Here is a 22,975-nt window from a genome sequence, read left to right on the forward strand (position 1 = left end):
TTCAAAATAAAGACAAGTATCGGATACTAAATCGATTAAATAAGAATAACCTGAAAACATAAATACTGAATAGAGATTTTCACAATTAAATCTTTGATTAATTGTATGAACTGAGATACCTGCAGCAGCATGTTTGGTATATCATAGCTGAATACCTCCCCCTGCTGAGTAAACATAGGTACTACCAGCACCACATCAGTAGATGCAGTGTAGAGGTATCTTAATGGCAGTGATTGACTACAAATACACATCCATCATAACATAAATGAATACAAAATAAATGGTAAAACAGCTACAAATGCTATGGGTTAGTCCAGTGTACAGAGGTGAGTACAAAAATAGCAAATATTTTCACAGCTGCATGGTCGTCATCAAATTCAATATACGCTTACACATTCTGAATCCTGCTAAATACTGAGACACAGGGAGAGAGTCAGGATCAACAAAACCAAATCAAAAGCTATGAAGTTTGACAAAAATGATCAGCACTACCTGATTTTAAGACACACAGAGTCAGAGTTTACCACAAATCTTTTCACATCTGTTAAAGGGTATAGTTAGACATTTTGGGAAATACACTTACTTGCTTTCTTGCAGAGAATAAGATGAGAAGATTGCCAGACTCTCATGGTTGTTCGGTAAATACTTAGACTGGCTCTGTCTAAAGATAAAAAATAGCCTCTAAAAGTCACCAAACACATTATGTCTTCTTTGTGTTAATCCGGACAAAAAAATCACAGTGGAAAGGGGGTGTTGGTTTGTGTGGGACTATTTCTTGGAGCAGTGAATTTTAGGGCTTTTCCATTGTCACTTTTAGCCATGCAGAGTCAAATCATGCTGATTTACATTTACATTACCAGTTATAACGATGCTCAAGATGGAAAATCTCTGAAGTAGGGCCAAGTTGTGCCCGACCCACCTCCAAGCGGCTTGTGGCGACGTCTCAACGACCCGCAATGACCTCCTCAAACAAGCATGTGTTGCGAAAATCAGCTTAAGTTAGTGCTGACGAAAAAAAAACAACAACTCCTGATTTTGCTGCTTCATAATAAAATCTTTTAAGTAAAAAAATATAGGGGCACTTATTGTGAAGAATTTATAGGAAATTAAATGCGTATATCCACTGTTTTACAGCTACTTGACTAAAGACAAGCATGTCATTAGTTAAAGACACATCTTCAAGCGGGCAGCCCTGTTGTAATGGAGATGCAAGTCCCTGGCGTGCAACTGATGTGCCAAGATAAACCGAGTCAAGCCAAGTCAGCACGTGTCTAGAAACAGGGCTTTGACCAGGCGTCAGTGGACGGACAGAGAAAGATTTGCATTTGACACCTGAGATCATCCTCAAACAAAAGCAGGACTTATGTTCTGCTCATTTATACGACCGCTTCTTATCACGTGACTGAAATCCGATACTGAACAACCAAACCATCTCCATGACAACTGAGCAAACTCCATCTGTTCAGGAGGTTTTGGAAACACCAAGTAAGTAGAGCTTATGTTGAGCATTTTCCTTTTTTTTTTTTTTTTTTGCCAAACTGCTGTTTCCAAAGTTAAGAATGAACCTTTTAGCTCATAATCCACATATAAATAAAGAAATTATTGCAGTATATTTGACATAATTCTTTTCACATTATTTAGGGTATTAAAGCAAATCAGAATCACTGAAGTGTACAGAGTTGTACCGTAAGTTCCTAAAGTATGTATACATTTATAAATGAAACAGTTTCAGTAATTCTACAGCCTTTTCTGAATTTTAAACTTTTGAAATTAAATGCTTGGAGATTCTCTTCCCAGTGGCTCAATATTTTTGGATTCTTCTGGTTGTACTGTACACTGAATTCTGCAAAATATTTACTATGACGCAACATAAACTACTATCAATGCATTCATGAAAAAACAAAAAGGTAGAAAAGGAGTCCAACTACAGCAGTTACGTATGGCAGCCTTCTTAACCAGCAGGGTGGACGTTGAGAAAGCACAGGGCTGCTTCAGTGTTCAGCTACCAGTGTACCAGAGGCCCAGGACAGAACTCCAGAGTCCAGGGTCAGCTCTCTGTATCACAGTGCAGAAGACTGTTTGTGTGCATGTGAGTGTGTTTTCCAGCATTCCAAGAGCTCAAATAATTTGATGTTGCGGCCCTTAGACCATGGCAGAGCCCTCGTGGTCATGCTTTTTGTTCCAGAAATCTAGAACTCGAGTCTCAGGCTGTGAGAAAAGGGGCTCTTATCAATCAAAATCCCTGCTACAGTGAGCCGTCTCTTAGATCGGGGTGACGCTGAGGTCTTCTGACAGAGAGAAGCCTGAGTCTCGGTCACGTGTGGGTTTCTCAGCTTTGGTGTGTCTCCTGACATCCTCGTGTCCGTAGCTGGCGTGGCGCTTCAGCAGCAGCTTGGGCATACAGGACGAGGAAGTGTGGAGACCTAACGTCAGTCCCAGGCCGGTCCCTGAGGAGACACTGGGGGCGGAGCTGGTGTTTGTAATGGCTGGGGCTTTGGGTGTAACCAGTGGCAGGCTCTCCGCCTCGTAGCTCTGCTCATCGTAGGCGTAGTTGACGTTGCCACAGGGGAAACTCTGCAGCTTGGCAAGGTCCATGCCAGCTTTGGTGCTGCCACCTGCTGGGGGCTTGTGGGTAGAGGTGCTGGGAGCAGCTTGAGCCTGGCAGGAGGGGGACGGAGTTGAGGAGGTGCAGAGGTTGGTGTTGTCGCATCCAGCCTCGCTGCTCTCTAAGGCAGTGGTGCAGGTCTGAGTGTTAGAGGTGGAGGAGCTTGAGAGAGGCATGGACTGAGTGTGAGCGAGTGTTTTCTTCCCCCTGAAGTTCTCCAGCACCCAGGAGCCGTATGTGGGGTTCCACAGGTTCTTTGTCTTGTTCTTCAGCCTCTGGCTCCCTGAGGAGGAGCTGTTTCTGGAGCAGGGGCGGTGGTGAGGAGGCTCAGGGTGGAGCCAGTGTCCTCCTCCTCCTCCTCCTCCTGCTGCTGCTGCTGTGGACAGACCAGGGGCGGGAACAGGCTCGGCCCAGGACGGCTCCAGAGCCTCACGGCACGATGTCACCTCGTGGTGGACGGGTTGGGTTCTCTGGAGGAGCAGACGGGGTTTGGTCGGCTGTGGAGGGAGAGGGGAAGTACCCAGGCCCAGAGAGGAGAGACCCAGCTGGGAGGACGAGTCCTGCGAGACAGGATGGGACACAAGGAGTGGAGTGAGGCTGGAGGAGGTGTGGTCAGAGGGACGGATGACTCTGCTGCCATCGTCTTCTGAGGTGGGGGTGTATTCCATAGGGAGGGGTGTGTTAATCACATCTGGGTCCTGATGAAGAGTAGCGAAGAGGAAAATAAGTAAAACAGGATGGAAAAATTAGAAAGGAGCAACAATCTAAAGGGACAGTTGACACCAAACAGACTTAACTGTGAGCAGTTTCATGTAGGAACTACTTTCTTTCTATGATAGAATCTACTGAAACTACTTTCTTTCTACTGGGTTTGATTTGCAATTTTTGGCAGAAAATCCCTACAGCTGATATCTCCAAAATTCATACCAAAATGACAGATGGATAAATAGAAACATTTACTTTTGATTGTGGGATGAAGTGTCCATTTAAGAAAGACTGTTAAATGACATTTCTGAGTGTGATATAGTGCGTACCTGAGAGCAGTAGTTAATTCTCTCCAGGATGGTGGAGAAGTTGGGTCGATGCTCAGGACAGTGCTGCCAACACTGGGTCATGATCCGATAGCTACAGAGTAACAGACACAAATATCAGATATCAGTAAGATAAAGGTCAACTTTTACTGACATGACCACAGATTAAGTGACATAATTTTTTAATATTTAATATTATATTTATTGCATAATGATAACGGTACAGAACAGCTGATAAACTGTAAAATTAACCCAAATGGTGAACATAATAAGTGACAAGAGAAAACAAGAGATTTAGAAGAATTCTGAGATAAATTTTTTTTATACAATTGTCTGTATTATGTATCTCTCCTCCTGTCTGTTTCTGTTTCTCACACACATAATAAGCTTCTTTTTTTGAAAAATTCAGTTTTCTTCTGCCTGATGCTTAGCCACTGTCCTATTAGATCATTGGTTCATTCATCTCTGTGAATATAGCTTGTGTTCAGGTCTTCACTGTGCCCTTATCCTGTGAGATTTGTTTAAACTTATATCTTAAGTAATAATCAAAATTGAAAAAATAACAATTAAACAAGATATAGGCTTACTGTATATCTTAAAATATAAGTTTTCTTACACCCCTTTAAATCAAGGAGGACTTGTGTCCCCCCATGAAACTTTGATGACCTCTAGTGGGCTTCAGGAGCCTCAGGTCAAATTGGTTTAACAATGATAAATGTTCTTGTCCTCACTGCTTATACATGACTTTGTGCATGCAAGTTTTTTGATGAGAAATCTTTTGTGTAAAGTCATATGTTCAGGTTCAGGTTACTTTATTGGTACTTGTAAGTAGGGGTTAGGGTTATTTGGTTTGCTGTAGAAGATGAGGTATCCATCCTGATGCACATTTTAGAAACACCACAGACACCAGACAAAAATGATAAAAGTACTCAAGGCTCCAAGGACTAGATCTATTGAAATAAATAAGATAAAATGCAGGTTAAAAAAGTCTGTGCAGTGCTGCTATGACTTGTTCATCTGAGTAATGGCTGCTTGAACAAAGTTATTTTTATGCCACTTTGTTCTACACCTGGGGACTGTAAACCCCCGTCAAGAAAGAAGAAGCTTAAAGTCACTGTGTAGAGGGTGGGCGTCGTCATTTAAAATAGAGCTGGTTATCTGCTGTAACCGTCTGGTGTACAGGGACGCTGGATTAAGCAGTGACTCACTTTGATTCAGAGTTTCTGTTCTTTAAAGACAGGTTTCCATACCGTGACACCAAAGAAAAAGATCAGATAGATTCTATAAAAACATGATAGAATAAGGTTGCCATTGTTTTGGAAATAGGACAGTTTCCTCAAAGAAACAAAACACTTGCTTTTAAGTTAAGGGTTGAGTCAATAATGTCCCAAGATATTTGTGAGTTTGACCATATTCCACTGTCTGACCTTTGACTTGATGTCAGCAGTCATGTCTTCTAAAATGAAATATCATATCTTTGGTTTTGAACATGTTACTGGGCTTTAAATATCCAAAAGCCACTATTTTGGCTTTATTACCATCCAGATACAAATTGGTGTCTATTTAAGACGCAGTCTGTCCACACCTTCTCTCTTACAGCTTTAGTGTATTCCTCCCTGCCACTGAAACTCCTCAAAACTCAAGCTCTCTACCCTCAAACCATCTAATCCACCCTCTACACTCGACTCCACCATTAGATAATGGGATCTTACTGGTCTTATAGGCATTAGGGACTTAAACACTGACATTTTTAATAGTTTTGATGATCTGTTTAGAAAATTTCTAGTCCCAAAGTTTCCCTCTTTTCCTGATCACCCACCTACCAGTACTGGAAAAAACTCATTTTTAGCCTTGATGATAAAGGACTGATCTCTGCATTATACTCTCAACTGATGTTTCTAGGAGATCAAGCCTAAACAAAGTTAAAATCAGATGGAAGGTCAAACTTAACGTGTATCTGACTGAACACTGGACAAAAGCACTGAGGAGCATAAGCAAAGTTTTTGATGAATCTTTGTACTGTTCTGTCCGTTGTGATGTATTTATGACTCTGTCCTTTTAACTTATACTTTATCTTTTGTGCTGTCCATTGCTGTGTTGGACTGTCTTTAACTGTTTTCTTCTGTGTGTTGTCTATTGCTGTGTTGCTTTCAGCTTGCAAAACAGTTGCCCTCTGGGATCATACTAAAGTTGAAGAAGTCCTCAGCTTGACAGCTACTGGGCAATAGTTTTTTAAAACAACCAGTGAAGTTCTTGGAATAACATTAAGACCTTGCCCACTCACAGCTGTATTTGATATAGCAGACGAAACTTTGAATACAAATCAGTCTGACATTTTTGCATTCACATCACTTTTGGCCCATAAGGCGGTCCAGTGGTCTGCAAATCTGCTTCTCTTCCATCTGCTGCTGCTTGGCTAGAGGACGTTGTGTTTTTTCTAAGACTAGAAAAGATTAAATTTACACTGGGGGAAACTGTAATGAAGTTCTATTTGAAATGAGAACCCTTCTTGACCTACTTGGGAATCTCAGGGAGCTGCCCGCTGGATGAAGGCATGTGTAGTTGGGGATTTGCTTTTTTTTTCTCTCTTTGACTTTCACTTGCACCTTTTTCCCTTTTTCTTTTTTTTATTGCAAATTCCACAGGATGCCTGATCAATAATAAATGAATGTATTCTGAGCCATCCAACATGTTAAAGATGTACAGTGTAAGGGCTTGTCTCACAGAACAGTGCAACAAGTACGGCTGTGAAAATATGGACTTGTATTTGTGAAGTATTGTATTATGAACACAACAGCTGCCAATGTTTGTTTTAGGAGGGCAGGTGAGTGGTATGTTGTTAGTTCATGTCATACAAGCAGTTATCTTAAATTAGGGGTCAGTAACCAATCATTTTTGCATGCATTTCCTGCCTGTACTTACACGGGCCCTGGACAGCTCTTAGGAGGATCCATCCTGCCTCCGCTGGTGACAAACTCCAGCACCTCTTGGTTGGTTTTACAGGGATATGGCATGTATCCCAGAGAGAAGATCTCCCACAGCAGCACCCCAAATGACCTGCAGGGGGAGAAACAGGTCAACAACTGAACTGACTCCATCACGTGGCTCACACGTTGAACCTCATCTAATGCTCCTCAGACTGAAGACAACAGAGTGAATACTATATATTTCAACTAGCTGGAGATGTAATCATGCATTGACTAAACTGCAAACCTCCTCAGCTCATGTTTGGTGCCTATAGTTTACTGCAGCTCAGTCCTAAAATCTGAAAGCATGCATGGATATTTGTAATATTTATAGAAAGCAAATAATATAGTCTCAGCTTAATAGGGATGCCTTACACAAGGTAATGAGACCATGTGCGAGAAGATCAGCTATTTCTGTATAGTTATTCTGGCTGCCACCTGGTTGGATTCTCCTTGAAATCAGGTGAAATGAGCCTGTGTTCATGTTATGTCTTAGCCAAGGTTAGCCAGTTAAACAAATCAGGATTATTTAGATGATTTTACTTCTAACTGTAAGGGAAGGACATGCCATTGAAAGACAACAAAAAGAAAAGAAAAATACTTTTTTAACAGGCATGGCTGGGCAAATTGGAGCATCACTGGAGAGATAAACATGTTGTTTGGCCATTTTCTTTAATGAATTTTTCCCTCTGAGGAAGGGAAGCTGCGTGGAGATGGTGCCTTTACACACACATGAGTACAGTGGATTTATCTGGTGTGCTGAGCAAAAGTATGTAAACTGAATGAACTGTGGTGTTAATTGGAAAACTCTGGAAGCGCACAACATGCCTGTGGTGTCCTCAATGTACGTGTTTGGGAGTAAAGGGCTGAAAACCAACACTGAATGCTCCTAATTGTTGAGCCCTCAGGCAGCACTGCATTAAAAACTACATTTCGTGGGTGTGTTAGTGTCTATGGCATCATGGGTAACTGTTACATCTGTGAAGGCCCCATTAATGCTGAAAGGTACATACAGGTTTTGGAGCAACATATGCTGCCATCCAGACAACATATTGGTTAGGGACAATGACACATTCAGCAGCTGTAAGAACACCGTGGCTTCATGCCTGCCTTCAGTCCAGACCTGCCTCCCATTGAAAATATATGGTGCAGTAGAAGCGCAAAATAAGACAACTGGACTGTTGAGCACCTGAAGTTGTATATCAACTGAGAATGGGAAAGAATTTCACTTTCAAAACTTCAAAGTTTCCTCAGTTCCTAAATGCTTATGAGAAGAGATCATGTAACACAGCACAGCACAGCACAAAATGCAAGTTGGCCTTTGTGCTTATTGGCTCTTGTGTGGTCTGTGGCACTGTTAAATTCTGTTCTCACTTCAGAACAAACAGAATTACACAAGTACTGATGAATACCACAAAAGATTTGCACACACAATTTAAGCTCAAATCTGTGCGTACAAACATTTCATGCAAATGGCCCAATGTCAGTATTCAGTTTAACTGCACCAAATTGTAGTTGATGTCGGACTTATTGTCACCACCGTCTGACTTTGTCATCTCCACATAAAAATTCTAATTGCAACTATAAAAGTCAGATTTACACAACAGTTAATAAAACTCTGTTTTGTTCGGACTTGATCTGTAAACAAATCTGTTTTCCATTCTCCAAACGTGACATTATGACGTTGTTTGACTTATGTTTCATATTTGACTCGTCTTGTCATTGAAGAAGTGGCTTGGACCGTGTTCCTCACTGCGTTCTTTGTTCAGTAAGCTGTGTCTTGAATACAGATGCTGTTCTGTCTTGTAAGGATATTCATTTGATATACTGCTTTTTAAAAGCTGAGTTCTCTGTAGGTCTGTGTGGTTTTTGGAGGAGGAGTAAAAATCAAGATGTTTTTGTACTGACAGTCCTTTAAACAAGCTGCACTTTGCTGCTGGGATTTGTCAACACTTAAGAGGAAGAAAACAATATGTCTGATACGAATAAAAAATTATTTCAGTGTGAATCTATTTTCAAATTTTAAGCCCATTCAATGTAAGTTGTTAGTCTAGAAAATAAATCAGGAAAGCACAATGCCTATTAAGATATATGAATAATGCACTGTGACAGCACTCTGCATGTTATCCAGCATTTATCAAGGGCCTGTAAATGTATATCATTAACTAAGAGGTGTCATACAGAGTAAAAAGTAAGCAGTATCCAGTTTTTAAATTGAAAACAGTTCCTCTTTGTGGGTTCACGCTGTTGGAGCCTCACACAGTATGATATATCATGTGTTTAGGATTTATACCATGTATCAGTCTTGCAAGTAAAAATTCCCTCCATGAAGGCCTCCGGTGGCATCCATTTGACTGGCAGCATGGCGCGGCCACCTTTCCTGTAATAGCTGGCTCTGAGAGAAGAAGAGGAAAAAAAAAAAAAAAAAAAAAAAAAAATCAGATTAAGGAATGTGCATTTGTCAGTTTTGAGGAGAAGAAGAGGGTAAATTTGCACAAGGCCATGAACTCTATAAGTACATTTAGGATCTGGCCCTGTGGAGGATAATAAGAAAGCTTTTCAATCGGTCCCCCATCATCCCTCATCAACCCAGTGCTGCCTGGAGTCCTGAGCCCATGAAACACATCATAGTGAATCATCCTGTGTAGTGGTCGACTGATATGGGTTTTTCAGTGACCAATGCTGATACTGCTGATATTTACAAAGCAGGGTGACCGATAGGCGATACATGATGCCAATATCAAAAGAAAGAAGATTATTCCATGCACATTACAGTCTAATATACATGGTTATCTTACCCAGTAACATGCCATTTTAATTAATCAATTCAACAGAAAAATACACTGAGTCATGCTACAGAAATCAGAAATGTGACTGAGCAGGATACAGTATGCGTCATTCAATTGCATTATTCTATACATTATATTATACACTAGATTTGCTTTCATTGGGGATGTGCAAAAAGTGTTTTAACATTTAGAGAAGATGGTGGAGACTGAAGATATTTAGGTTAACATTTACAGTAGGATGCATGAGTTACAGTCCAGGGCTTGAAGCTAACTTTTGCGCTACAATGCAGATGCAGCACACAGACCTGTATATGTCTCGTGCCATGCCAAAGTCTCCGATCTTGGCTACTCTTTCTGGTCCGGGGCAGGTGAGCAGGCAATTTCTAGCAGCAATATCTCTGAAAAAACACAGGATGTATGTTACAAAATCTTGTTTCATGATGGCAAGACATTCTCCAAACTCCCAAATAAATTAGTTGAAAAAAAAAACAAAAAAAAAAACAACTTTTTTTTTTACGGAGATCATATAAAGATGGGTATAAACCAATTTTCAACAGGATTTACATTAACTTAAAACTTGTCATGTTTCCTGCTGCAAGACTAGAATATTGACCACTGTAGTTCACAGTAAACAAGCAGCAAGCAACTGCACTAATATGCATATTGGTAATTAATAGTGTGTCTGCATAATATGCTTCTATCTGATAGTTTACTTTTGGTACTACTCATCTACATCAATAGTGTTTATTTTCTCATAATCACTCATGTTAACCAATGCATAACCAGCAAGCTGCTTTTGACCATCAGGCCCTATGAAAAATTTCTGAGGGCATCACTGTAAACAAGGTTCACAGTTTATCAAATGTGTGGCTGTCCACAAGTCTGTCCATGTAAATATATACTGTATTGCTGCATTCTTTGTCACCCATCATTATTTTTGTCTCATTGATTTTTTTAACTCATATTTTGAGGAACCCATCTTCTACATGTAGCTCTCAATTACACACAGGAGAGTAAAGCCCTGATACCACGTTTTATTTTTGTCTTGTTGATCCCCGTATTCACTTGACTTCTCAGCAGTAATAATTGGGTGTGGATGTGAACCTGTGTATGAAATGGTTCTCCTCCAGGTAGCGACAGCCAAAGGCGATGTCTCTGGCCATTTGCAGAAGATCCCGCATGGTGAGAGAGGAGGCCTGGCCCTGGAGACAGCACAGCTCAGTTTAGTGAACGACACTCACTTACACAAACACACATGCAGAAGGGTGCAGTACGGACGTACAGCTCGTGGCCTGTTCTGTCTCAAGAAACTCTTCATGTCTCCTCCGGTCATCAGCTCCAGCAGGATGAAACGTGGCAGGATGTTCAGGCTGACGCCGATACAACGCACAATGTTCTCATGGTTGAACTTGCTGTGTGGACAACAACAGTTGGGTTAGTTTTGTTATGTAAAGTGTACACTCTTATATAAAGGCGCTAACTAGAACCATAAAGCGTGTTTCATTTTTTTTCCCCATAGGAGAACCCTTCCGGGGTTCCGCCTGGAACAGTTTCAGGGAGTTCTACTTTTCACAGATGGTTCTGCATATAACCCTTTATGGTAGGTTCCAGCAACCTAAAGAGTTATTCACAGAACCATCTGTGAAAGGTTTCACCCAGGACAAATCATGAGCGGTTCTACAGAGAACTCTTCTATACTGTAATGGTTCCACCCAGAGTGTTCTTCAAGGATTTCATGAAGAACTCTATCTTCCAAAAGGGGTTCTTCGGATGACGAGGATTCCTACTAGAATCCTTAGTCTTACAAAAAAAAACAACCCTTGACAAACCATTTCTACAAAAACAGGGTTCTTCAGAAGCAAACGGTTCTAGATAGAACCTTAGCCTTTTAGAACACCTATTTCTAAGAGTGTATTTGTCACTCAGGAAGCTTTGTTTGATGACCCTACTTGCACTCGTTGTCCTATGAAGACAGAGGGTTCTCATTTACACGTTCTTCTGGGAATGCTCTCCAGTGGCCATGTTCAGCCTCCAATCTTTCTGAGAACTTTGAGATCAATGTGTCTCGCTTGCCTATCACACTCAAGCTGAACAATCTGTCCAGTTTGGGCCTGACACTGATCAAAGAGCGAATGCTATTAGCTGGACTTGCAGCAGTGAAAAAATTGATTGCTACATGCTGGAAGACTCTCCGCTCCTTCTCCCATCAAGTGTGGCTTCTAATGTACCTGGATATCATGCATCTGGAGTTACTGACAGCCTGAGTACCCAGGGGCAAAGAAAGTCTCTTTCTGTTACCATCATTTTCCCTTTTTGACACTGGAAGACACACTGTTTGTAGTTAACACAAGAAAGGCTGTCTTTTTTACTATTTTTATTACTGTTGAACGTTATGAATTTGATGTTTTTTGTTTTTCTTCTCCTACCTTACTCATTTATTTTCTGTTTTTATTATTTCTGGACTTATTTTCCTGTTACTATTAAGGTAGATTATGGGCACTTTCTCATTCTTCTGTGATCAACTGTGGTTGTCAGTCTGTGTGTTTGTTTTTCTTTGGGTATTATTGTAAATCGATAAAAAAGACCTTTGAAACAAGAGAAAGACAAAAGACAACAGTGTAGATGAGAGAGAGAGAAGAGTTTTGCCCTGCAATTACCATATGATAAAACTGAATTTTCAATCCTTAAACACATCAAACAAATGCATGCAACACACATTGAGGAAGATAACAGGTTGTGTAAATTATGCAAATTTGTTTTGTTTTTTTCTGTATTGTCCTTATTATGCAAACTGACGCCAGGTGATTGGCTGAGTTATCTGTCTAAACTTCAAACAATCAGATCAAACTCTTGGTGAAGCAGTTGAGTGAAGAACAAAAGCATCTTTTCCATGGAGAAAAGCTTTCAGCGCCATTCTTTGTTCTCTTTTCAATTCAGAAATACTCTCCAGTTCTAATATAACTGACGCTATCACAGTATCTACACTAATCTCTTCAGAAGACGGGTTGTTTCCATTGGCGCTTCTCACTGTTGTCACACCTAAAACCATGCCCATAGCTGCCAGCAGTCCCTCCTAGGATGTTGATTGTAATTCATGTTGCTACCCTGGTTTCTGGTCAGTTTTTCTAAATAATGGTGTCTTGTAAGCCTGTGTTGCCTGGACACATTATTTGTGCATGACATAATAATAAAATCAAGTCAAATATTAAAATGAACAAATCCTCAGCTCCTGTTTTGGGAAGATTCATTGCAAATATAGTCAAATGTGCCCCTGATCTCATTGAACTGTACAAAAGAAATGCTGTTAATAAACTCTTAAAGGAAAACAGAAACAATTCAAGCTTTAACCAGCCTGCAAATGAAGATTTGAAAAGTGCACATGGACAGAAATGTCAGCACAAATTAAGTTTTAGTTAAAAAAAATAAAAAAATAAAATAAAATAAAATTCTGATTTGGTGCATGCTCAGTTTGAAATATTCTTACCAATGGCTTCAGCAGATTTTAAGCAGTGTGATAATTACAGTGAATAAAGGGACTTATCTACATTTTTTTGCTGACAGGCTTCATCAGTATCTCAGCTGTCAGGCACTTTTTCATTGTTTAAAATTCTGGGCCAGTGAAAAAGCTCATAGAGCACACAGAGTAGTCTGAAAGGGTCTAAAAAGAAGATGCTCCACTTCCTGGTTAAATCTAGTGGGTTTACTTTGCTCTTACTTTGAGTTCCATGTGAGGAATAAGCACTATTAAAATGATAACTCTTCAATCTACAGACATAACTCCTCTTGTGCCCAAAAAACATTGATTATCCTTATTCTGTATTTACTCACAATCAAATCTTGTCCTGAGATAACAAATCTAACCTGTCAAATCTAAAATAACAAATTTTCCTTAAGGAGTTTAGTTAAGTGAGAGAGAGCGATATCTGGCTCATCAAACAGTGGTTTCCTGTTTGAAAAGTCTGTCTGATGGCAAAATAAAGTGGTGAAAATAAAGTGAAAATAGATATAGATTAGAAAAAGAATAGATTGTAGACAACGTAGACATCTCCCTGGCTGATATTAACAAAACTCTGCAACTCACAAAAAAATAAAAAATAAATAAATAAAAACTCTGCAACTCACAAAAAATAAATAAATAAATAAATAAATCTGAATGGATAAACAGCACTACTACACTTAACTTCCATGCTGGTACATCTCTCTGGTTCCCCCGAGTGGGAGCGTGCCAACCCCATTTACAGTAGTTAACACACACTGAACTCATATAACCCCACTTCAAATAATCTGAACTACCCCTTTAACTTCAGTATACATCTGACCTCGACTGTATTAGAGGGGCTGAAACGGTGCTCCAATTTAAATGATCCCCCTTTATTTGGATCAAATCTCTCTGAAAACATTGCTAATGAAGCACAAAGAGCAGAACAGATGTTTTGGAATCAGCTTCATTACTGGTACTTGCCAATTAACATCTCACAGATCATAAACAAGAGTTAAACTGTATTACTGTTAGTTTCTGATACCAAATCATATCCCTGCAAATATGATTGTCACTAACAAATTGACCTCTCATATAATTAAATGAAACAATCATCTAATAATACGAGAGGCCATTGTGTATGTTGCTAAGTTTCACATCTGGCTCCAGCTGTTGTTTGCTTTAACTCAAAAAACATGTATGGTTATAAAACAAAGTCAGTTTGTGCCTGAGGACATGAGTTGACTGGTTTTTCACACGTCATGTCTACTATAAGACGGATGTACTGAGTGAATCAGTGTGTGTGTGATGTACATAGGAAGTGTAGCTTTGCACCTCATAATCAGCGCCTCCATCAGGAAATCCATTTCATCCTGTTCTGAGCAGATTTCTGGAAGGGTCTATGGAGCACAAAGAATCAGAGTAACAGAGTGAGGTGAGTGTGTGCCATTGTCAAGAGGAAAGATCATTAGACCTAATCAGCAGACTATTGAAAACCAGGCAAACACATGTGGAGCTCACTCAGCTTTTTTCTTTTTTTATCTTGTATATTTTTTAAGCCAAGCAATCTGAGGTCAGAGACTGAACACATTTGTTTTTTCATGCAGTCATCATGATTTTACATTGCATGTGATTTCATCTATGCATAATGTAGATTTTTTTTTAAACACATCAGACCAACTAGCCTGGGAACTGGACAAATCTGCCAAGTTCATATTTTCATTCTCTCTGGCAGACACGTCTGGCCCCACTGCCGTCAAGACACAATTCACCCAGCCTTGGATCGCGTCAGACCAATCACAACTCCACTGTGGAGCTGGTAGCAATGTTACCTTTGCTTTCAGCTATACTTTGTGTAATGGTGGGACAGCATTATACAAATTCTCAGGAATTGGTTGAATTTGCGTGAATTGTTGCAATTGCGACGTCGCAACTTCCTGCAAGGACTGATATTTGCATCTCTTACTATTGGTTTTAAACTAAAGTTTCAGACATACTCAAAAATCTCACATACTGTTTCAGCGTACCAAACAGCATGTTACTATGGAATTTCGGAAATAGCAAAAACTATGACACGCGTTTTGCTGCTCCAACTGGTTGCAGGTCTATCCAGTTGTATCCAGGGGCGTTTTGATGTGCACATGTTAGTGAGAGGTTCCAGACTTCACATTTGCTAATAAGTCTGGTGACAAAAACAAACCACCTTATTACATTTTATGTAGTGAGTGAAGCAAATAACCTTTCTCTGAATGAACGCATTACAAGAACCTGTCTTTTAAAATCCCACATGCGTGTGTGACCTTTACTGTACATCCAAGAAGGAGAAGCACCCCTGTGGAGATGTTGAGTGATGTATATGTAATCAACATTACTCTTGCTGAGGTGCTATCACCTAACATTTAGTGTGACTTTTCTGTATGCGCCTTCACAGAGTGCGAGCTGACCTTTATGGCCACCTGCATGGGACTGTTATCACCACTCATCCCCAGAACTTGTCCCTCATAGACTTCACCAAATGCACCATGGCCAAGAGCCCTGAAAAAGTGAAAATACAAAAATTAAAGTAAAAACATCAGTACTATGCAGTGTAAGTATGGGCATCAGGACACAGAGAGACATCAGAACCTAAAACTGAAATTTGACATAATATCCAGGTGTGCTGTACCTGAGAAGTGTTATGTTCTTGCGCGGTACTTCCTTCAGTTCATTGAGTGAGGCGGCCTTCCCTGCAAAGCAGTAGTTGGGGTTGTAGTCTGTCATGATGGTGGAGGAGCGGATCTTGCTCAGCTTGTACTCTGGACTCTGTAGACGCCCTCTCACTGCGTGCAGGTCATTCTTCCTGCGGTACCACACTAAAGACAAAGAAAAGACAAAGACAAGCTTGTTTTACGTCAAAGTCTAAGAGGTTATTTACTTATTTTTTTTTTTTACAAATCATAACCTTAACTGAACCCCACACTTACATGTAAGTTGTAGAGGTAACTTCCTGACTATCTGCTAACTGTAGGAACGGTAACACAAGGAGGGGTCAAGCCACATCTCAGAAGTCGATACAAATAGATGTAAAAACAAACATCTTAAAAGAGTACTCCACCAATTTAAACTTGTACCAATATAACATTGTTGAACTCACAATGTGCCTTGCCACAACCTTGTGCCTAATTGATTGATTAAACTACATTTTATATTCAGCATTCCTATTTTTGATTAAATAGTTAACTGCCAAAAACTGTCAACAGTCCTAAAACCTTACAGTAAGAAACCAACAATCACTATCACATTCACTGTGAGGAGGAAGAAACTGGAAACAGAGTAAATGTCAGTATCATTAAGAATGTTTGATGGGATTTACCTCAACGTGTTGACACTGTTGGGGCAATGGTGTATCATATGCCTTTATATAAGCTTTTTTTTTCTATCAGAAATGTTTTGCACTGGTCAGGGAGTACTCGGCTGAAAAAATTCAAAGGGGGTTTATTATTGACAAAAGTTTGGGAACCACCATTGTCATTCTAGTAGTGGCTAATGTAGCCTCGAGCCGCTAGCCTAAAACAGAGACGAGAAGCAGGCTACAGAGGTCTGGTAACCTCACTTCTGTCTAACTCCACAACATCAGATTCTTTTGCTTTCAAAAGTGTGGTCTTCAGCCCAAAACAATGCTGACTCAAGCAACATCACTTGAGGCACTTCATCAGACCTTGCATATATACAGTAGTACTTCCCAAGACCTGTAAACACATATTGATTTGGAAAATCAGTGGAGTTCCCTTTTAAGAAGACAAATCTGTCCACACACAAAACAAATTGTTTTGCTGGATGCAGGTGGGATGTCCCCTCTTTGGTTACTGCACCTAGACTGTCTGTTCCAGTGAGTTTGGACTCACCCTCCGTGGAGGCAGCCCACGTCCCCGATGCAGGTTGGTAGTCTGCCAGGGAGGGGGCGTTGCGTGCAGGTAAGAGGTGCCGTCGAGCCATCGCCCGGTGCAGGTGCTAAGGACTCAGTGGGGTTTTGGGAGGAGGGGTGGGATTAGGAGGAGAAGGAGGAGGAGGGGGGCAGGAGGAGGAGATGGGACGCCCAGGGAACAGACTACCTCCCTGCATGGGGGAGAGCTCAGGTGAAGAGACACCATTAACCTGAAGGGTGTGTGTAGGTGTGTTTTTGCAGCGGAAAGCAACATGTATGTAACTGCACAAATGTCATGTTTTTGTTTTAGTACTTGATTTATTCACTTCCACACAATTACACACAATGCAGTTAGTGAAGACGTCACACTAAATCATCCATTTTTCATGAAAAAGGTTTTCCTGTTTTTTCCTGTTGTGCATAGAAGTGAGCTTAGTCTGTACTTTGGTAATTATAGGAGTCATGCAGTTACACTCCACAGCGGTTTGTTAATCACTGGTTATAATTAGCAAAACAACCGTCTTATCTGCAAGTAATATCAGTCTGATTACAGAAGAGCGCATCTATGTCAAATATTTGGTATTATTTCACTAAGAGTTTCTGTCTCTTCTGTACAGAAATTTGTGTCTTTTTTTTCTAAAAAAGACCATTTATCTGATGGTTGACCTTAACACTAACTAAACAACTGAACTGTTGCTCATTTCCTAAAGTCATTCATCACCCCTGTAGTCCTGTTTTGGTTGTCTGCATCAGCAGGAAGAACCAAAATTTCTCAACATTAATTCTTCTGGTATTCTACAGAAAAACAAATGGTTTCTTCTAATGTGCACTTCACACGTTTACATTAACAACTTCATCCAATACCATTATATATCACGAGGGTCTGCCACTAGAAATTACTATCAAGTAATGCAGAGGTAATTTACCTAGAGGCTGCTCACTGCAGAGCAAAGGGGCGGAGCTTGACCTAGTTCAGCACCACCTCTAGGCTCAGCTGCACCCTAAACTGACAGGAGGCCAGTTTCACAACAGTGACTGGCTTAACCCGATATTCCTACCCTTACCCTACCAAATCTCACTCCTGGTGGAGCCACACTAGGTCCAGAGAGGTGGAGCTTAACTAGATCAAATTTGGTTCTGCAACAAGCACAACTTTTAGAGCCCTACTTGAATCTACCTCATTTTAAAAAAAGTTGTTCTACCTCTTTCTCTGCAAGCTTACCTTTACTTGTGGGTCATCTTTTCTTTAGCAGTAACTGAAGGTGAGATTTTAACTGTCAGTTTTAATATCTGTTAACAGTAGTAGCTTATGCTAGCTAACGTTAGCCTCAAAGGCTAGAAAGTTTACCGTTGTTTAGCAACATCATCAGCTGCTCAGCTGCTTCCATCTCCTGGTAGACTTGTCTCTCTCAATGGCTATTACGGTCCTGCTCAGACAGTACTGAAATAATCATCCAGATTTTAACTTCTAAATATCAAACACAAGTAAGCGAGCAACTCAGGATGTTTAAGATTGAATCTGTAAACTCCTTATATTAACCAGATAATGTGGGATGACAACCAAGACAATCAACCAAGGTCCCAGACCAGATTCTTCCTTCAATTCACAAGTGAATCTGAGACAACCAAAACTGCTGTAGTCTGAGCCCAGCTATAGGTTGGCAGAAAAAACAACTTTTCCTCGCTCACGTCACTGCCAGTGAGGGAAACATCTTCAGATTGCTCCTTTAATCCACCTGATTTACTTTTGATTGATCAGTTTCCTCAAAGGAGGGTTATTGAGTTCAGAGTCAAAACTCCAAACGGCTTCTGACGTTCCTAGTTTCCTTGTTATACAGCATACAAGCCCAGACAGCTGAAAATGAAATTGATAATTTTCAGGAAGTCAGTGCCATGCAGAGTTCTCCAGAGGCCCTCACACAAAATTCAGATTCACCAGAACTGACGGTGGGAAAGAGCTTCATTTAATATTCAGCACTTTCAGTGAGGTTATGCAAAGGACAAGAGAGAGCATCTATCGTATATTCACACACTTTAAACAGCACTTGGTGGAAGATCAGTAGATCAGCCAAAATGTCAGGATTCCCTTCCCAATTATCTGCAGCAGACGGTTGTCATAGAGCTGACAAAGGTGCAAAAAAAGTGTTATTAGCAGTATAATCCCTCACTGTCCTGTATGTCTGCAGAGTGACTGCATATGTTGTTATTACAACTACAACTGTATTTGTATAAAGTGTCTGTGGTTAATAATATTAGATCTAGTATAATAGTCAACACAAGACAGTATATATTGCATAGCAGCTTTTGAGACCACGTTCAATACTAATACAACATTAGTGTAAATAGGTAATGTTATATCCATGATTCATAATAAATGGACAGTTCAGATTATTTGAAGTGGGGTTGTATGAGGTACTTATCTATAGTCAGTGTATTACCCACAGTAAATGGTGGTCAAAGCAATGTACTGCACATCAATTTCAGTTTAAGAATATGCTATATTTAGAATATTTCCACTGGTTTGCCTTGCCATCAGACAGCCTTTTAATGCTGTTATATAATCCAAATATTGCTCTCTCTTGCTTAACCAGATGTCTTTTTAAAAACGGTCATTTTACTAATTAGGGAATGAACTTCATTGTTTTCTGTAAATACACACTCACTCTGAAATTGATTCCTGCAACATGTTCCAAAAATGTTGGGACAGAGGCATTGTTTTATACTCAGTATGTGTTTGGGAACTAAGGACTCTATTGCTTATGTTTTGAAATTCCAAACACCAAAACCTTTTTTGTACCTTTCAGCATTAATGGGGCCTTCACAGATGTGACAGGTACCCATGATGCCATGGGCACTCACACCCCCACACCATCACAGATGCTGGCTTTTGAAGTTGTCACTGGTAACAATCTGGATGGGTCCTTTTCCTCTTTTTCCCCAGAGGTCAAGACGTTCATGTTTTCTGAAAACAGTCTGAAATGTGGACTTGTCAGATGTGATGTGGACTATTAGCCCACACAGTTTTTCCACAAAGTGGTGACTGTCACCACATCTTTGTTTGTGAACAACTGAATCTTTTGAGGACCATTCATACTCAATCATGACACTACCGCCTGTTACCAGTCAACCTGTTTTTGACCATTCCACAACTTTCCCAGTCTTTTGTTGCTTCTTTCCAAACTTTTTTGAAACATGTTGCAGGCATCAATTACAGGATGAGTAAAACAATAACGTGTGCCAGTTTGGACATGAAACATTAAATATGTGTCTTTGTACTCTATTAAATTGATTACAAGTGGATAAGGATTTGACAATCAATGCATTCTGTTTCTATTCATGTTTTACACAACATCTCAACTTTTTTGGAATTAGGGTTGTAATCTGTTATTGATTTTTTTGGTGGCTAAAATATGTTTTGATGCTGCAGTACCTTGCTTAGCTTCCTACATCCCTGCTCCTGCTGCCTCTCTAAACTGGGAGTTTCAACTGTCATCTGCTGTCGGTAGTGCACCGACTGTGGAAAAGTACCTCGTACAACCCTACTTCAAATAATATGAACTATCCCTTTAAATATTTGATTGTGGTTGTCTCTTTATCCCTCAGTTGTTGTCTTTCCTAAAGTTATATTACCTCTAAGTGGTAAAATTAAAACTACACAAACTGGTTAATTGTTAATTCCCTAATTATTCCTATTTTAAGCAGTTTATTTGTGCAATAATCATCAGTAAAGCATTTTACAGGGCGTCTGACTGCACAGTTGTCTCATATTACATAAATCTATCCATCTCTTCACTCAGATACCCACCTTCTCTCACATATTCTGTATCACAGTGCTTTGTGTGACTAACATTTTGCTGTATCACAGCTGCTATATCCTTATCATAGTGTCAATGCCCATGGGTTAAGATAAACGTGTGATTGTCACTGTGTGCTTCCCAAAGTGACTGAAAGGCTAATATTTCACCACAGTTCTCTATTTCCCCATATTATTCTTATTTTCATCTGTATATAATCATAATTGTTTCAGGGTTTTTTTTTTCAGCCGCTGAATCATAACACCTGACATTTACTGCTATCTAATCTAATCTAATCTTATTCATCAGTACATACCTCCAACTGAGAGAAATGTCCTATTTAAATGTCAAACCTTTCCACTTATCCTTTTTATAGCCAATGGTGTATTTTTATACTAAAGTCATACAGTGAGATGTTTACAGTACATCCCTACTGTTCCCTACCGTTCCGCCTCAATGAGAGCAATCTGTAGGCAATAAATAAGGCATATAAACATTTTGTTATTTAACTACATTATTTCACTCCTCAACTGCAGTATAATTTTGTTTCACACTATATGGCACAAAGTTGTATTTACATACAGCCATCAAGAGGAGAGTGCCACCTGAAATAAGTGCTTACAATGTAAGTGTCCAAAGAATCACTTCATGTGTCAGTAACGTATAATTCAGAATCATATCTTTCTCACAGCTCCTTCAATCATCCAGCACACAGCCAGAGGAGGATGTTCAAACCAACGCTTGTCAAAGGTGTTTCTGTCAGTAACATCTGGAAGCATCTGCACGTCCAGCTGCGCTCACAGCCGGTGGAAAGTGGAGGGCACAGACTGCGCACAGAACTGGAAGAGTCTCTTACTGAGGATGAAGCCGGCGCAGATCAGCACAATGCCGCTCGCAATGGTGGAGACCACAACTGCCAGGATCAAAGATGTTGACATCTGGCTCTGAGGACCCAGGCCTTGGGGAGCTGCAGGGAGAAGGGCCTTGATTAATAGACATTGAAAAGTGTTTAGTCTAGATGCTTCGTGTGCTTCGACTGAGAGGAAGTTTGAGGAATTTATCATTTGATATTAGAGTTTTTCCTACTTGTTTACACACTTTTTCTGAATGTTTGGCTCATTTTCTCAAAACTCTTTCCAAAATGTTTTGAAAAAATGTGAGAAAAGGAAATGAGCTGCATCTTATAAACTTTTTTGTTCTGGCTTCTAGGCTCGCCACATGCATCCTCCATTGCCTGGAGAAGAGGCATGCGTGGGGATGGTGGTCAGAGACCTTCTATCGCCTGCCAAAAGCTCTTTAATTGGGTTTAGGAATGGGGAATATGGTCATAAGTATAAAACAATACAGTAAATTGTGGGAGATCAATGAATGGCTGTCCAGAAATGGGTAGGGACCAAGGTTGGCATGGTGATGCTGGCTAATGGCTGAGCTCATCTGTAGCCTATTATTGTATTAAAGCTCTGATTTCTAAGTCAACAATTAAGCAATTAGTGTTTACACCTGTGAAGTTTGGCTGTTGCCAATTGGTAACTCAAGCCTGGCACTGTGACTGCCAATTGCTTTCCAAAGGAGCACAAGAGGTTTTAATTTTGAAGGTTCTGTCTAACATACTGTTTGTAGTGTTTTTAGTGTGATTTAGATTTTAAAAGGTGAGCACAAAGCAGAAATTGTGCTTGTAATAATGCAGACTTGGTTTAGGGATTTGTTGGACAAGTTTCAGGTTTCGGTAATTGCATTTCAAGTTCCAATTTTAGGGTGTAAACAATTGTGAAAAACTGTCAAATGAACTGTTTATACAAAGTGGTGTTTGTCGGGTGTAATTACACACCTACAGCGCCGATACATGTGACGTTGTCGCTGGCCAGGACTTCGTCCTCATCACAGAGACAGAGGATAAGGTGAGTATCTTCATCTCGTTTGCAGCTTTGCGTTTGACAGTGGCTGCAGTTAAGCTGCACCTTGATCTCACATTCACCGTGACTCTCCATGGCTAGAGGGAACAACGTACACACACATATAAACATGGATGTAAAGGAGAACAAACATCAGACACAAACTCTAATGAGATGAAGCTCATTAGGTTAGCAGCGTGCTCTAACAGGGTCTGGTGAAATGTTTTGTGTTTTGTTTGTTAGCAAATATCTTAAAAAGATCAAACAATAAAACAATCCCACTCACAAATACTGTCTGTGTTGCCAGGGAATGATGCTTTATAACCTCCTCTATGCCACAGAGCTTCAGTGTTGTCCAGAAAATATAACACTGTTGCACTTGAGTCAATTATACATATCCTGTTCCAGTGTTATAAATACTTGTGAGAGCCCCAGATCTGTGGCTAAAAATACTCCCTAATAAATGCACCAAATATGCTCTTTTTGAGAAACATTTGCCCCCAACAGTTCTAGGAA

The 22,975-nt window shown here is 40.1% G+C and overlaps 1 protein-coding gene across 1 annotated transcript in view; it reads right to left on the reverse strand.

Annotated features, from left to right (window-relative positions):
- Window positions 1-1,622: 1,622 nt before the first annotated feature.
- ltk (leukocyte receptor tyrosine kinase) overlaps window positions 1,623-22,975 on the reverse strand; it is a 72,147-nt gene continuing 50,794 nt past the window's right edge. Inside the window, exons 18-29 of the mRNA XM_084741787.1 lie at window positions 22,396-22,557; window positions 21,424-21,534; window positions 15,535-15,721; window positions 15,314-15,404; window positions 14,205-14,269; window positions 10,674-10,803; window positions 10,496-10,593; window positions 9,697-9,789; window positions 8,896-8,997; window positions 6,559-6,693; window positions 3,640-3,730; window positions 1,623-3,303 (exon numbers count right to left, since the gene is read on the reverse strand). Coding sequence (XP_084597913.1) covers window positions 2,263-3,303; window positions 3,640-3,730; window positions 6,559-6,693; window positions 8,896-8,997; window positions 9,697-9,789; window positions 10,496-10,593; window positions 10,674-10,803; window positions 14,205-14,269; window positions 15,314-15,404; window positions 15,535-15,721; window positions 21,424-21,534; window positions 22,396-22,557 — 2,306 coding nt within the window. The 3' untranslated portion in view covers window positions 1,623-2,262. The remainder of the gene's footprint in view (window positions 3,304-3,639; window positions 3,731-6,558; window positions 6,694-8,895; window positions 8,998-9,696; window positions 9,790-10,495; window positions 10,594-10,673; window positions 10,804-14,204; window positions 14,270-15,313; window positions 15,405-15,534; window positions 15,722-21,423; window positions 21,535-22,395; window positions 22,558-22,975) is intronic.

The sequence above is a fragment of the Lutjanus erythropterus genome, chromosome 18 (genome assembly GCF_056507025.1).
Source record: "Lutjanus erythropterus isolate fLutEry1 chromosome 18, fLutEry1.hap2, whole genome shotgun sequence".
Taxonomy (NCBI): Eukaryota; Metazoa; Chordata; class Actinopteri; order Lutjaniformes; family Lutjanidae; genus Lutjanus; species Lutjanus erythropterus.